Source organism: Lutra lutra, chromosome 5, assembly GCF_902655055.1.
Source record: "Lutra lutra chromosome 5, mLutLut1.2, whole genome shotgun sequence".
Classification (NCBI taxonomy): Eukaryota; Metazoa; Chordata; class Mammalia; order Carnivora; family Mustelidae; genus Lutra; species Lutra lutra.
Genome location: NC_062282.1, coordinates 86,717,917 through 86,735,522, shown reverse-complemented (window position 1 = coordinate 86,735,522; position 17,606 = coordinate 86,717,917). Strand labels below are relative to the sequence as shown.

At 35.0% G+C, this 17,606-nt stretch overlaps 1 protein-coding gene across 5 annotated transcripts in view; it reads left to right on the top strand.

Annotated features, from left to right (window-relative positions):
• Positions 1-17,606, top strand: part of SLC38A9 (solute carrier family 38 member 9) — an 82,906-nt gene that overhangs the window by 36,785 nt on the left and 28,515 nt on the right. For all 5 annotated transcript variants that reach the window (XR_007127446.1, XM_047730015.1, XM_047730017.1 and 2 more), the window contains 7 exons: positions 504-625; positions 763-826; positions 1,064-1,157; positions 2,696-2,866; positions 9,640-9,699; positions 12,969-13,163; positions 15,400-15,507. Coding sequence is in view for 4 of the 5 variants with exons in the window: in XM_047730015.1 (XP_047585971.1) it covers positions 504-625; positions 763-826; positions 1,064-1,157; positions 2,696-2,866; positions 9,640-9,699; positions 12,969-13,163; positions 15,400-15,507 (814 nt within the window). In the remaining variant the exon portion in view is untranslated. The remainder of the gene's footprint in view (positions 1-503; positions 626-762; positions 827-1,063; positions 1,158-2,695; positions 2,867-9,639; positions 9,700-12,968; positions 13,164-15,399; positions 15,508-17,606) is intronic.

Genomic DNA, 17,606 nt, shown 5'->3' with positions numbered 1-17,606 from the left:
TACTTCTGCTTTTTAAATGCTTTTCATATATATTTCCTTTCTTTATCTTGTATTGATATGTCATTTCTTTATAGTTTGAGTTCCCTACCTCTTTGCTAAAACCTATTCCTGGAAGAGTTCAATCGCCACTTGATTTTTGAAATTCCTCTCACTTAAGCCCCAGATCTCCTCCATCTAGAATTCCTTAATCTCACTCTTTGCTGACTCTTCCTTCTTTCTCATGAAAATGAAGGGAAAAATATTTTTATAGTTGCGTATTTTAAGAATTCATTGTCATTTCACATGAACATTTTATTGCTCTTATTCTCCAAACTCTTAGTCCTTTAGATCTACTAGATTTGGAAAGGGTTTTTTATATTCATTAATCAGGGATACATGCTATTTGTTTGTTCATGATATTAAGAATTGTGTCTAGAGTCAGGTCCTCTGATGTTTAGAAAATATCCTATCCTGCACATTTTCTGGTTGTAACATTTCTCTTATAACATTTCTTCTTTTACTAGATTGCCCCAGATCATGTAGTTCCAGCTCCAGAAGAATGCTATGTATATAGTCCATTGGGTTCTGCTTATAAACTTCAAAGTTACACTGAAGGATACGGCAAAAACACCAGTTTAGTAACCATGTGAGTAAAACTTCTTTTTGGATCATAACTTAAACTTTATATAAATGAAAATTCCTGGTTATTTTCATTCTTGTCTTAATTAAAATGTTTAAAGAGTCAAACTCCATATTTTTACTACTATTATTCTGTGTTTTCAGTTTTATGATTTGGAATACCATGATGGGAACATCTATATTAAGTATTCCTTGGGGCATAAAACAGGTAATAAAATTTTTCAGCATACTTTTTGCCTGAATTTTTTTCTCTTTATTTTATAAGATTTACAATCAAGGTTTTAATAAATCTAGACAGTTATTGAAGAAAATAGATAATTATATTTAACTTTACATTGTCAGGTTTTTATCATAATTGTTTAGGGTAGGGTAACATAATGTGGTTGCATATGAATTTATTCTAACATGATGATATATGTTGTTCTATATTTGTGTTTTTAAACAGGCTGGTTTTACTACTGGAATGTGTGTCATCATGCTGATGGGCATTTTAACACTTTATTGCTGCTACAGAGTAGTGAAATCCCGATCTATGATATGTAAGAATTTGCCATGGTGAAAATAGAGTAACCATTTGGGTATTCATAAGTATTTCCTGGTGAAGGATATCACTAATATGTACATTCCACATGTGTGTTAACTATTTTGTGTCTAAAGATTTACTTCTCTAACTCATATCATTTAGCTGAACTGATATGTCAATGAATTAGTGACTGCCTTTGAAATTCAGAGAGGTTTGTAGTTTCTTTACTTTGATGCTAATTTCCTGATTTAAAAAAATATAATAAGGTCTTATTTTAAAAATAGTCTTTTTCAGAGCTAAGTTGAAAATTCTGTGATTCTGGGTTGCCTGGGTAGCTCTGTCAGTTAAGTGTCTGACTCTTGATTTCGGCCCAGGTCATGGTCTCATCGTCCTGGGATCCAGCCCTACAACAGGCTCCTCGTTCAGCAGGGAGTCAGCTTGAGGATTGTCTCTCTCCCTCTAACCTTCCCCCCTGCATGCGCTCTCTCTCAAATGAATAAATCTTAAAAAAAAAAAAAGAAAGAAAGAAAGAAAGAAAAGAAAGCAAAATTCTGTGATTCTTAGCAGTTAATGGTGACTTTTGATCTATCCCCCACCAAGAGATCTAAATGTTGGAATCTCTTTAAAGTAGAAAATGTAACTAGAAAAATATGAAAATATGAATGTGTCCATTTTAGTGAATTCACAAAGCTTAGTAATACATTGCCTCTACTCTTCTCTGTAAATTCTGGATCAGGGAATTACCTTTTTAGATTGTTTTAAAGTAGTTTAGGACCTAAATATACCTACATTATTTCAGTGAATCTTAGCAATTTTGAATCAAGAAACCAGGCTTTGTCTTTGAGGGGGAGGGCTCTATTAAGCAATGTATATTTTGTCTTTTTTTTGGGGGGGTATATTTTGTCTTTATTTTATTATTTTTTCTTATCCCTTTCCCATTTATTCTCAATTACCTTGATGCTCTTATAGATCTGCTAAGTTTTTTGTATGATGTAGGCATTAGCCCTTTATCCATTATTTCTTGTCAATTTTCTTTTCCATTCAACATTTGAATGGCTTTTGTATTATATAAGTTTGTTTATATCTACTGATCTTTTCCATTGTATTTCTATTTCTTCATTTGATAGAAAAGGATAACCCTTCAAGGTCTATTTTTATATTGTCTTCTAACTTAATTTTTGAATTAATTAGGACTCAGGAAAACTTTCCCCCATATGTCATTTAAGTATGCCAAATATTATTGAATAATATCTTGACTCTTACTTATGATTTTGCTTATCCTTGATTTTTCATTTGTTTTTATTAATTACAAAATATTATGATACTATAATCTGTTTCTTATATTAACTGTACTGTTTTGTTGACCTATGTATCTTTTTATGTGTTTGTTCTGTAATGTTTTAATTTCTGTTATATCATTCTGTGTTCTAATATCTGGTGGTGGAATATTCTTAATATTTTGCTAAATATTTTGAGTTAATTGGGGGAACACAGATTATGATTAATGGATATATTAGTAACATCTGATTTTATTCTTTCTCTTGTTTTATCTAGCATCAGTGGATACCAGTACCTGGGAATATCCAGATGTCTGCAGATACTATTTTGGCTCCTTTGGACAGTGGTCAAGTCTCCTTTTCTCCTTGGTATCTCTCATTGGAGCAATGATAGTCTATTGGGTGCTTATGTCTAATTTTCTTTTTAATACTGGAAGGTTTATTTTTAGTAAGTATCCATATCATATGCTTTAACAGTAGTTACTTTCAGATACAATAACTACTGCAGTGTTTTAGTTTCAGCCTTAAATTCTGGACTTGGGATAAATAAAGTAAAAAGTCATTTGTAATTCTGGAAGATATAATTGATTCAGTTTGTTTTAATATCATAGACATACTTTTATCCATTTATAAACTCTTTGTGTATTTGTGTATTTGTGCTTTATATGTAAAAAGAAGTTTTTACTGCCTAGGAACAGATTTTTCCCCCCTTGGTGTCATTATCTTATCCACTGAAAAAAAAATGATCTATGCTTATAACCACTCCCCACCTCAGTTGTTATAGATATAGTTCTCTTTTTTAGATAGAATTTACATTCATAGAAACACATAAATCCTAGCCATACAATTTTGATGAATATATCCATGTAACCATTCCACCTTCATGAAACCATTCCATCGCTCCAGAAAGTAGTGATATATTTTTTAATTATAAAAATTCAAGTTATTTGTTGCTATTATAAAATAACCTAATTAATTTTGGAACCTTTGTCTTGAATCTAGCAAATGTGTCAAACTCATATCGATTCTAATTTTATAGATTCACTCTGGATTTTATGTTTAGACAGTTATGTCATTCATGAATAATGAAAACTTCCCATCCAGTTATTACTTTAAATGATTTATACATATATACATACATTTATATTTATATACATATATCCTTATATTTATATATATATACACACATAACATATATGTTTATATGTACACATATTTATACATGTTTATCTTTTTTAAAGTATAAAGTTATGTAGATAATGTCTCTGGTAGACATCCTTAAATTGTTCCTGTGGATATCTTTCCCCATTAAATATTAAGTTTGTTGTGGGATATTGGTTAAAACCTTTAGCAATTTAAAGATGTTCCTGCCTATTATTCTCTTAAGAATTTTTATTAATGTGTACTGGATTTTGTCAGACATTTAATACTCTATATCCCTTGAGATGATCATAAATCTTTTCTCCTTTATTTTTATTTATTTATTTATTTTAGAGAGAGGAAAGAGAGAGTGTGAGCAGGGTGGGGCAGGGCAGAGGGACAGGGAGAGAGAGAGAATGCTAAGCAGACTTCATGCCCAGCCCAGAGCCAGACATGGGCTCTGTCTCACAACCCTAAGATTATGACCTGAGCTGAAAACAAGAGTCAGACACTTAACCAACTGAGCCACCCAAGGCACCCCAATCTTTTCTCCTTAAAATTGTTAATATGATAAGTTAAATGAATACATTTTGTATTATTTAAATCATTCTTATATTCTTAGATAAACTTAGTTTAGCAGTCATGATGTGTATTTTTTTATTTTTTACTGGATTCAGTTTATTTTCGAGAGGAATAGAGTTACTATTTTATTTAGAACTTTTGTGTCTTTTCAAAAGAGATATTAGCCTATAGTCTGTTTTGTTTTGTTTTGTTTTTTCTCATATTGTCCTTGTTGAGCCTTGATGTGTTAGGCTACTGTAACAAATTACCATAAACTGTTCAGCTTAAAACAAGAGAAATTTATTCTCTCGCAGTCCTAATGACTGGAATCCAAAATTGAAGTGTCACTAGGGCTCCATTCCTTCTGCAGCCTTTAGGGAAGAATACTACTTCCTTATCTTCTCCTAGCTTCTGGTGATTGACTGTTGACAATCCTTGGCATTCCTCAGCTTGTGGCTGCATCACCCAATTTCTGCCTGTCTTCACATGGCCATCTTCCCTCAGTTGTCTTAGTGCAAATTTTTCTCTCCTTATTAAAGATACCAGTCATTGAATTTAGGGCCTACCCTAACATGTATGACCTCATCTTAATTATATAACTTAATAACCCTATTTCCAAATAAGGTCACATTCTAAGGTTCCTATGGATGTGGATTTGAGGGTAGAATATTCACCCTACCATACTTGGTGTTAAGGTTTTACAAGGCTTATTTGAGTCTTTGACATCAGGAAATAGATAAAAATTGATCACCTCTAATCTTATCACTAATAACCCTTAAAGATAGTACAAAAGCCTAGAGCACTACTCTCCTGCTTTTATCTTGACAAGCATACAGTGGAGGTGAATAATTCACACATACTTAACTTACTTAATGACCTGAAAATCTAATCCAACATTTTTTATCATATCATTTAACTTTCACATTAAACACTTAAGGCTTACTAAGGTTATAAAAGATTAACATCAAACAGAATAAAGTAACTTCAGTCTAACAAGAAAACACATTCTTTATCCATTCTCTCATTAACTATAGAGTGATTTGAATGCTTAGATATCTGCATATGCCTTTTTTTTTTGAGATTTCAAGCAGTCAGATACTTTTTCTTTTTTTTTTTCTTTTTTTTTTTCTTTTCAGCATAACAGTATTCCTTGTTTTTGCACCACACCCAGTGCTCCATGCAATCCGTGCCTCTCTAATACCCACCACCTGGTTCCCTCAACCTCCCACCCCCCGCCCCTTCAAAACCCTCAGGTTGTTTTTCAGAGTCCATAGTCTCTCATGGTTCACCTCCCCTTCCAATTTCCCCCAACTCCCTTCTCCTAATTCCCCTTGTCCTCCATGTTATTTGTTATGCTCCACAAATAAGTGAAACCATATGATGATTGACTCTCTCTGCTTGACTTATTTCACTCAGCATAATCTCTTCCAGTCCCATCCATGTTGATACAAAAGTTGGGTATTCACCCTTTCTGATGGAGGCATAATACTCCATAGTGTATATGGACCACATCTTCCTTATCCATTCGTCCGTTGAAGGGCATCTTGGTTCTTTCCACAGTTTGGCGACCGTGGCCATTGCTGCTATAAACATTGGGGTACACATGGCCCTTCTTTTCACTACATCTGTATCTTTGGGGTAAATACCCAGTAGTGCAATTGCAGGGTCATAGGGAAGCTCTATTTTTAATTTCTTGAGGAATCTCCACACTGTTCTCCAAAGTGGCTGCACCAACTTGTATTCCCACCAACAGTGTAGGAGGGTTCCCCTTTCTCCACATCCTCTCCAACACATGTTGTTTCCTGTCTTGCTAATTTTGGCCATTCTAACTGGTGTAAGGGGATATCTCAATGTGGTTTTAATTTGAATCTCCCTGATGGCTAGTGATGATGAACATCTTTTCATGTGTCTGATAGCCATTTGTATGTCTTCATTGGAGAAGTGTCTGTTCATATCTTCTGCCCATTTTTTGACATGATTATCTGTTTTTTGTGTGTTGAGTTTGAGGAGTTCTTTATAGATCCTGGATATCAATCTTTTGTCCGTACTGTCATTTGCAAATATCTTCTCCCATTCCGTGGGTTGCCTCTTTGTTTTGTTGACTGTTTCCTTTGCTGTGCAGAAGCTTTTGATCTTGATGAAGTCCCAAAAGTTCATTTTCACTTTTGTTTCCTTTGCCTTTGGAGACATATCTTGAAAGAAGTTGCTGTGGCTGATATCGAAGAGGTTACTGCCTATGTTCTCCTCTAGGATTCTGATGGATTCCTGTCTCACGTTGAGGTCTTTTATCCATTTTGAGTTTATCTTTGTGTACGGTGTAAGAGAATGGTCGAGTTTCATTCTTCTACATATAGCTGTCCAGTTTTCCCAGCACCATTTATTGAAGACACTGTCTTTTTTCCACTGTATATTTTTTCCTGTTTTGTTGAAGATTATTTGACCGTAGAGTTGAGGGTCCATATCTGGGCTCTCTACTCTGTTCCACTGGTCTGTGTGTCTGTTTTTATGCCAGTACCATGCTATCTTGGTGATCACAGCTTTGTAGTAAAGCTTGAAATCAGGAAACGTGATGCCCCCAGTTTTATTTTTGTTTTACAACATTTCCTTAGTGATTGGGGGTCTCTTCTGGTTCCATACAAATTTCTGGATTATTTGCTCCAGCTCTTTGAAAAATACTGGTGGAATTTTAATCGGAATGACATTAAAAGTATAGATTGCTCTAGGCAGTATAGATAGACATTTAAACAATGTTTATTCTTCTGAATAAAGAGCATGGAATGGTCTTCCATCTTTTTGTGTCTTCAATTTCTTTCATGAGTGTTCTGTAGTTCCTTGAGTAGAGATCCTTTACCTCTTTGATTAGGTTTATTCCCAGGTATCTTATGGTTCTTGGTGCTATAGTAAATGGAATCGATTCTCTAATTTCCCTTTCTGTATTTTCATTGTTAGTATATAAGAAAGCCACTGATTTCTGTACATTGACTTTGTATCCTGCCACGTTACTGAATTGCTGTATGAGTTCTAGTAGTTTGGGGGTGGAGTCTTTTGGGTTTTCCATATAAAGAATCATGTCATCTGCAAAGAGAGAGGGTTTGACTTCTTCATTGCCAATTTGGATACCTTTTATTTCTCTGTTGTCTGATTGCTGTTGCTAGGACTTCTAATACTATGTTGAACAAGAGTGGTGAGAGTGGGCATCTTTATCGTGTTCCTGATCTCAACGGGAAGGCTGCAAGCTTTTTCCCATTGAGGATGATATTTGCTGTGGGTCTTTCATAGATAGATTTTATGAAGTTCAGGAATGTTCCCTCTATCCCTATACTTAGAAGCGTTTTAATCAGGAAAGGATGCTGGATTTTGTCAAATGCTTTTTCTGCATCAATTGAGAGGACCATGTGGTTCTTCTCTCTTCTCATATTAATTTGTTCTATCACATTGATTGATTTGCGAATGTTGAACCATCCTTGTAGCCCAGGAATGAATCCCACCTGGTCATGGTGGATAATCTTTTTAATGATACTTTGTTTTTCTTTTCAAAATTTTATTTAAATTCTAGTTAACATATAGTGTAATATTGATTTCAGGTTAGAATTTAGTGATTCCTCACTTACATGTAACACCCAATGATCATCATAACAAGTGCCCTCCTTAATACCCATCACCCATTTAGCCCATCCCGCATCCACCTCCCTCCATCAACCCTCAGTTTGTTCTCTGTTGTTAAGAGCCTCTTATCAGTGCTTCCCTCTTTTATCCTTCCCCTTTGTTCATCTGTTTTGTTTTTTAATTCCACCTATGAATGAAATTATATGGTATTTGTCTTTCTCTGACTAACTTAATTTGCTTAGCATAATACACTCTGGCTCCATCCTCATCATTACAAATGGCAAGATTTCATTCTTTCTAATGGCTGAGTAATATTCTGGCAATATGTATACAAACACACACACACATACATATGTATTCACAACATCTTCTTTATCCATTAATCAGTTAATGGACATTTAGGATGTTCCATAATTTGGCTATTGTTGATAATGCTACTATAAACATTAGGGTACATGTACCCCTTAGAATTTGTATTTTTGTATCCTGTGGGTAAATACCTAATAATTCATTTGCTGGGTCATAGGGTAGTCTTATTTTTAACTTTTTTTTTTTTTTAAGATTTTATTTATTTATTTGACAAAGAGGGAGAGAGAGAGAGCACAAGTAGACAGAGCAGCAGGCAGAGGGAGAGGGAGAAGCAGGCTGTCTGCTGAGCAGGGAGCCCAATGTGGGGCTCGATCCCAGGACCCTGGGATCATGACCCAAGCCAAAGGCAGCCATTTAACAGACTGAGACACCTGGGTGTCCCTATTTTTAACTTTTTGAGGAACCTCCGTACTGTTCGGAATGGCTGCACCGCTTTGTATTCCCACCAACAGTATAAAAGTTTTCCCCTTTTCCACATCCTGGCCAATATCTGTTGTTTTCTGTATTGTTAATTTTAGCCATTCTGACCAGTGTAAGGTGGTATCCCATTGTGGTTTTGATTTGTATTTCCCTGATGATGAGTTATGTGGAACATCTTTTCATGTGTCTATTGGCCATCTGGATGTCTTCTTTGAAAAAAATGTCTGTTCATGTTTTCTGCCTATTTCTTGATTGGATTATTTGTTTTTTAGGTATTGAGTTTGATGAGTTCTTTTTTTTTATATATAAGATTTTATTTATTTATTTGACAGACAGAGATCACAAGTAGGCAGAGAGGCAGGCAGAGAGAGAGGAAGGGAAGCAGGCTCCCTGCCGAGCAGAGAGCCTGATACGGGGCTCGATCCCAGGACCCTGGGACCATGACCTGAGCCGAAGGCAGAGGCTTTAACCCATTGAGCCACCCAGGCACCCCGAGTTTGATGAGTTCTTTATAGATTTTGGATACTAACCCATTATCAGATATGTCACTTGAACATATCTTCTCCCATTCTGCATATGCTTTATACTTTGCGACTCCCTTTGGTATAACTTAGTGGTACATGTGAGCAATAATTATTACATAATCTTCAGTCTATTAAAACATATATAATACTTTATAAAAGCTTTAAGTGATTCTCCAAATAAGTTTTGCTGTTTTAAGTGTTGTTTTTCACCTTCTTCAGGCTTCAGAACTTTATATAAGAAGTAACGATACTTATATCAACTAGTATGAGTAGAAGAAAAAAATTGTATACTTTACCTTGATTCCAGGGCTTTAACTAAATTCTGCTGTGTAGGTAGATCTTTCTTCTTTTTTTTTAATCTGCAATCGTGTAGAAATTTTCCATAGTGGGAACTGAAGCCCATGACATCATTCCTGTAAGTAGAGAAGAAAGCTGAGAATGGTTAAGCTGTGTTAATAATGAAGCAGGCTTGGTTCAGTGTTCTACGTAATACTACCACACAGTAAATCTAAAAGATTTTTGTAGATCAAAGATTTTAGGGGGTGATTGATTTAGCATCTTTCATTTGATATTAAACTTTGTTTTTTTCTGTAATTTTTAGATTTTATTCATCACATTAATGACACGGATGCTGTACTGAGTACCAACGATAGCAACCCTGGTAAGTAGTTTGAAATTTAAAGTTTAGCTTGTTTTTTTTATTTTCCACTTTGCTTCAGAAGGAATTTAAGATGGAACATATTGCTTTATTTTAGATAAATAATTAGTGCAACATCATTACCATTATTTTAACTGAGCCAGTAATAAATTGATGGCAACCAATGTGTTTCAAAAAAAGAAACTCCATGAAAGATTGTATTAATGTGAGCTAAACAAGATTGAGTTCGTATTACACAGTTCACAATGGTAGCTCACATCTATAGAATCCATGTTTGTCTATAAATAGTCAATACATATTTTTAAGAGCTTGTATCTTTGCTAATTGTTTTGGAAGTCTAGAAGCATAGTTCTCAGGTTGTTAACTTTTTTAGACATTTGCTGTATTATTTACTAATGCTTAAGATACACAAGTTTGTATCCTGGAAAATAATTTCTTAATAATGAACAAAGGTTAGTAAATACAGACAAATAAACTGAAGGCATGACTTTAAAAAAAAATCTTAATTTCTTAGAAACGTTTCCTTTAATGAATTTGTTAAGAATAAATCTTTGTGGCTTGTGGATTTATCTACTGTGGCAATCATGAGGAAAGTGAATGTTAAAAGCTAATGTAGGGGTGCCTGGGTGGCTCAGTCAGTTAAGCGTCTGCCTTTGGCTCAGGTCATGATTTGAGGGTCCTGTGATAGAACCCCAAGTAGGGCTCCCTGCTCAGTGGGGCGTCTGCTTCTCCCTTTGCCTCTCCCTCTCACCTGTTCTCTCTTTCTCAAATAAATAGGTAAAACCTTTAAAAAAAAAAAAAAGGTAAAAGCTAATGTAACCTTCTTTTTTTTTTTTAAGATTTTATTTATTTATTTGACAGACAGAGATCACAAGTAGGCAGAGAGGTGGGTAGAGACAGAGGGGAAAGCAGGCTCCCCGCTGAGCAGAGAGCCTGATGTGGGGCTCGATCCCAGGATCCTGAGATCATGACCTGAGCCGAAGGCAGAGGCTTAAACCACTGAGCCACCCAGGCGCCCGCTAATGTAACCTTCTTAACAGTTTTACCGTTAATCTTTAACATCGCCCAAAGCTTTATGTAGTAATGATTTAGATTTCAGAGTATTAGATTTCAGAAATGCTAATTTATCTTTATGTTAGGATTTCTAATGTATCTTTATGTTAGATTTATATATTTAGATTTCAGAGATACTAAATTGATATCATTCCGATAGAGGAACACATTGATCAATGAGAAGAAAATTCATTCTATATATATATTTTTTTTGTTTTGTTTTGTTTTGTTTTGTTTTGTTTTAAGATGTATTTATTTATTTAAGAGAGAAGAGCAGACTGCCAGGGAGAAGAGCAGAGAGTCTTAAGCAGACTCTATGTTGAGCACAAGCCCGAAGAGGGGCTCTCATCCCACCACCCTGAGAACATGATCTCCTCTAAAACCAGAAGTCAACAGCTCAACCAGCTCTGCCACCCAGGCACCCCTCAACATATACTTATTAAGCTTATTATGTGTCAGGAACTATTCTGGGCTCTGAGGATATAATGAACAGTTGGAAGTCTCTCCTCTCTTAAAGCAAATGTTTCAGTGTTTACTGTTCAGTGTCTTTGTTCCTTAATTAAACTCATTAACCTGTGTTTTATTACACTAGCAAATCAGTGGGTGCAGTACCAGCATTTCTGTGGACAGACAGACACACACACACATACACACACACACATACTTTTGAATACTTAAACACTAACATATTTTGGTATAACTTTAAAATATGTTCATAAGGTTCCCCATTACACTGATGATTTGGAGATTACCATCAGCAAAGTCAGTTTACTTTGCATTCTTCTCTTTGAATGATGTGTTAAGTACTATGAAACAATCCATTTCAGTTAATGTAAAATTATAGTTGACCTTTATTGGATACTTATTGTGTGTGGGCATTATCCTAAATGTTTTATAGCACTTCTGTAAGGTAGATTATGTTAACTTCACTTCCTAGATGGAAAAACCAAAGCATAGAGAAGTTAATGACTTGCCCAAAGTAACACAACTACTAAGTGAGAGAGTCAAGATTCATTCTTTAGTCAGTTTAGTTCCATAGCCTGTGCTGTTTACCACAGTAATTACTAGCATAAAAAAATTTCAAGTTAATTTACTTCTGTACAGACATAGAAAAAAAAAAATACATGTTAAAATGCAGACTAAGCAAGAAAAGTAAGTGTTTGCCTTTGTGGCATGCCAAATATATAATGGATAGAGAATAAAATTAAAAACAGAACTTAAAATGAATATATCATTTTCTCTTTAGCTAATGATGAGAATGCTTGTTACTTATTAGGGGTATTTTTCACCAGCATTAAGAGTTGTTTTTTTAAAGTGCTGATTATTAAGGAAAGTAGTATTATGAAATTAGAAACAGAATGATTTTTATCATCTCTCCTAACAGAAGAAATTGCCAGCCACTTCAAGATCAGCGTTAGGAAAAATGTATTTTACTCAGCAGTTCTCTGGCTATCATCTAAGCTATTAGGCTGTTATAAAATGTGATAAACTCACACGAGAATTATTCCATATTGCTGGAATTCAAGATTCACAAACTATAAGCAAGTTAGGTTTTGGCACTAACATGTCATCTATTTCAATGATGTCCACTTTTTATTCCAAACTCATAGATTTTGTTTATTGTTAAGGAAATCTGTTCTGAGGCGGGAGGGTGTCTCAGTCAGTTGTGCATCTGACTGTTGACTTTGACTCAGGTCATAATCTCGGGGTTGTGAGACTGAGTCCCATGTTGGACTCTGCACTGGGTATGGAACCCGCTTGAGATTGTCTTTTTCCCCCTCTCCTTTTGCCCCTCCCCCCTCTAAAAAGAGAGAAGGAAACAAACAAACCTGTTCTTTGGACTTTGTGTGGGTTATTAGCACAAAGGTAGCAAACAGTCACCCTGAATATTTCTTACATTATTGTATAAATAAGATCAAATACCGTTCGGTTCAGTATTTTCTCTCTGGCAATGGAACCAAAAGATAGTTGGTAGGATAATTTTGTAGCTTCTCATAGAAATTAAGGATATACCTCAGAATTTTCTAAGATTCTCCCACCTTTAATTATTTGTTAGTAAAAGTTTCCTAAGGTGTTCAAATATAACCCTCTATTTTTTTTCCAGAAAGCAGAAACTTATTCATGATACAAGTTGAGGTTGTTAGAGCAAGTGTCAGTCTCTGGGGTAGCCATTTTGTATTCTTCATGGTCTTCTCTAACCTGATGCTTTTCTGTTGCAGTGATTTGTCCAAGTGCTGGGAGTGGCGACCATCCCAACAATGACTCTATGATTTTCTATGCCAATGACACAGGACTCGAACAGTTTGAAAAATGGTGGAATAAGTCCAAGACAGTGCCCTTTTACCTCATAGGACTCCTCCTGCCACTGCTCAATTTCAAATCTCCTTCATTTTTTTCAAAATTTAATATCCTAGGTAAGCTGAGACACTGTGTTATGGAGCTTCTGTGTAATAGAGTTCACACTGGATTCTGTGGAAGTATGATCTGGCTGGGGAGAGTTACCTACCAGGCCTATTCACCTATGTTTAATTTGTTCACTTATATGTTACCCTGCTTTGTGGTTTTCTTTTGGAGTTTGACACAGAGAAAAATGTAGATGACCATTTCAAGTCCAGGTTCTTTTTTTTAAAAGATGAATTATTAGTTGTCCCATTCTAGCATGACTGAACCACTGTTCCTCATTTCCTTGGTGGGTACAACTAGAGGAAACAGATTAAGATTTCGGGAGGACAGATCCAAACTGGATAATACAGGGATTCTCACTACTAAGGATTGGAAACATAAGAATTTACTGGAATATTTTTTCCTACAGTTTCTATGTAAGAGTATAGCACAGAATTATCACCTAGCTTTCAACCTGGAATATCATTCTCTAACTCACACTAATGAGGTTTATTCTGCTTTTGCTGTCCTCCTCATTGCTTTTTCTTTACTGGAACACTGTTGCCTCCTTAAAAGTACAGACTTCTTTTTTTTTTTTTTTTAAACATTTTATTTATTTATTTGAGAGAGAAAGAGACAGTGAGAGAGAGCATGAGTGAGGAGAAGGTCAGAGGGAGAAGCAGACTCCCCGTGGAGCTGGGAGCCCGATGCGGGACTCGATCCCGGGACTCCAGGATCATGACCTGAGCTGAAGGCAGTTGCTTAACCAACTGAGCCACCCAGGCGCCCAAAGTACAGATTTCTTACCATGAGTCCAGTTTTTCAGAAATTTCCAAAATCACTGAAGAAATTTCACAAGTTTTTGCATCATTAAAGAAATGTTTTTTATCCCATCTTCATTTGCAATACTGAGCTTTAAGATGACAAAAGGAATCCCCAATGAAAACTTAGATCTGGTTAACTAAAGATAAGGATAATATTCATAAAAAATTGATAACCCCAAATAATCCATAGGGTTTCACCTCCTCCCTATAGATCTGATCTCCTGGTAGGCAGTGTAGAGTATAAAATAATTAGATTGTTCATCACATCAAGGAGTTAGCTTTTGGGGTTTTCAGAAAACCAAAGGGGGAGGTAAGTTTCTTTATACCTCTCTGCCTCACAATAGGATTCTCTGCAAGACTGCCACAGACATACACAGAAAATCAAGCATTGGGATATAAGCTTTGGCCTCTTTTTTTTTTTAAAGTTTCTGTATCAGCTACTCTGCAAACCCACAGTAGAGTTTATATAGCTCGTTGGTGGTTTCCTGATTTGCTTGCCGACTTTCCTATGGAACAGATCTTTTAACGTTAGCATATAAACTGGGAAAAGTATTTGCTAAAACAATCACTAGACTTGTAACCAGGTTGATTATTCTCTACCTCCTGAAGAATATTTTGCTTTTGTCTTTTTTTTTTTGTACTTGCCCTTTGTTTTAAAACTATAGCCTCTTTACAGAAATTAGTATGTAATTCCTATAGAAAGAAACCCACTTGAATCTCCTGACTCTACTCCATAATGACTGGACTTAATTCCTTAAAAGGAAAACTCTCTAACTTCTAGATTACTAAAAACTCTGAATACCCACTTCACCCTGTGTATGAATAGCTATGAATGGAATCTATAATCTTATAATCTAGCAGGTAGTACTACCCAGTCAAACAGTTCTCTAGGTACTAGTTCAGATTATTCATGATTATTTGGTTTATCACCTTTCTCAAATAGTCTTATGAGCCACATCTTTTCTTTCTCTTCTTTCTTTATTTTCTTTTCTTTCTCTTCTTTCTTTACTTTCTTACCATCTTATAGTAAATGCTGTGACAGACTTTTCCAGCATTTTGACCATCTCTAATATTTCCAGTACAAAGAATAAGAGTCAGTTTCATGTTGCTTTTTTCCTCCTGTGTAATCTTACAATTTTGTAATGAAATTTTTTGCATTTATCCTCCACTTAACTCAGCTCTTAAATAAATTAAGCAGTTTTGCATTCTTCAATATATGAGCTACCTTCATTTAGTTCTTAGGCCTACTACATAGAGTTTTTTGCTTTCTGAAAACTCATGTAGCTTCTTTCTTTTCTTTAGATCCCACCTGGGTTTTAGTAGGAATAATCAATGAGAGTAATAATTTTCCACACTTCGCTGAAATTTAGAAACAAAGCTTAACTTTAAAATAATCTGTAAAACACACAAAGATGATCAATGATTTCTGAATTTTCTCTCACAGGCACAGTGTCCGTTCTTTATTTGATTTTCCTTGTCACGTTTAAGGCCATACACTTGGGATTTCATTTGGAATTTCACTGGTTTATGCAAACAGAGTATTTTGTACCAGGTAAGCCGTTTTGGCCTAATAATCAATAAATTACAAAAATGTGACCTGTTAGTTAACTATTGTTAAGTATTGTTATTATAAAACAAATAATGGCATTTTTTGGATGAGCACTTTTTTTTAATCCTATTAAGCTAAAAACGGGAGTGCAGTTAAAATTATTCCACTCTTCTCTCAGGAGTAACTAGGGCCCTTTGTCATTTCTGCTTGAGAATTGAAGTTCATTGAAGTTATAATGCAATTAAAAATTCAAACTCATTTCCTAGACTTTTCTGGAGAAGCATACCCCTAGAATTTCAGAAGCTTAGAACGTAGTCACTGATTAACATATGTGGATAATACTATTCATTAATATCATTGTTCCCTTATGGTTTTTTAAATTGTTTTTAATTAAATGGTGGTTATTAAGTGTTCCCTCCCTCCTTTTTTCTCTCATGGTTATAACTTGGCAATTATCTTAAGTTTCACCCAAATTTAGTGGATTTGGGGTATGATAAAGGCACCGTGAAGCAATGAATGGACGATGCTAAGTGAGAAGACATTAGAAATTGGAAGTGAATATTACACTAGTATCCTGAAAACTCGTAAAGAGAAAGCAGTACAAAATTCTCTTATTTGTTTAGAAAGACAACTTTCTTCCCATTCTTCACCTGTTAATTCAGGTAGTCTAGAATTCAAGTCTATTTAGTATCTGGTATTATTCTGAGCAATTATAACTGTCTACTCTGTGAAGCAATTATAATTGTCTACCATTCCTTCTGTTGCTTTTGTTACAACTTGCCTGGGTTTTCTGAGTATATAGAGTTGTTTGTTGGAAGTTGTTACTATGTTTACTTAGATCATCTGGGTGCATTAGCTTTGATTTTTTTTTTTTTTAAATTTCTGTAAGAAGCCCATAAAGACTAAAAAGTCAGTGTAAATTCAGGATAAAGGAAATACTAGAGACTGAAAGGCATCCTTCTCTTTCATATTGTATTTAAAATTGGATATGAATGAAAATGACCACTTAAGGCTAGTGTTTCCATTCATCGATAAAAATAGTCTGGGATGTTTTTTCTAAAATTAGGTCCATGCTGATTTATATTAAGAGTCTTAGTGATGGGGGCGCCTGGGTGGCTCATTGGGTTAAAGCCTCTGCTTTCGGCTCAGGTCATGATCCCAGGGTCCTGGGATCGAGCCCCGCATTGGGCGCTCTGCTCAGCAAGGAGCCTGCTTTCCTTCCTCTCTCTCTGCCTGCCTCCCTGCCTACCTGTGATCTCTGTCAAATAAATTAAAAAAAAAAAAGGGGGTCTTAGTGATAAACATTTCTGCTAATAATAGGACATGAGAGAAATATGAAAAAAAAGGAGAGTGTAAATATTTAGAAGATGCAAAAGAAAACATATTTAAATACATATTAAGCCATTTATTTTACTTTATTTCATTTCTAAATGATACAAAGGGAGAATCATGAGGATTAAGGAGTCTTGTGTTTATATTTGTGGTTCTGAAATTAGTTACATTATTGTAAGTGAAGAATTTTTTAGGAATCAAAATATGTTGTAACTCTTTTCCAGTAAAGGCTAATTAAGAAGCAGAGAACTTTGGAGGGTGTAAGTCTTTACTATCCTGATGAAGAATTCACATAAACTTGTAGTTCTGATTAAATCTTTATTTATATACTTTTGTTACCAAAATTCTCTTTCTCAATGCAGTGGATCCTATTGCCCTTCTTCCCAGGTAATTGGAAAAATAGGAAAAACTACTCATGGGTGTTTTATCTTATCCTTCCCTGCCTTTAGGACTTTATTTCTGTAGTTATCCCTTCTTTCTCCTTAATCATGTACCATCAAATATTTCCTTTACTCCATTTCTACCAGATAAAAATCTATCTCTCAGTCTAAAAACAAAAACTCAGATAATTTCACATTCCCCTCTAGCTTTACTTTACTTTACTTCTCTTTAAAGAAATACTCTTTGAAAGACTTGTCTGTTCTCACTCTTTCTACTTCTCCTTCCATTTTGCCTTAAACTCATGTTTGCTAGGCTTTTGCCCCAGTCACTCCACTGTATCCAGTAATTCCATCTTAGCCAAGTCCAGTTCTCACATCTCTTCCTGCTCA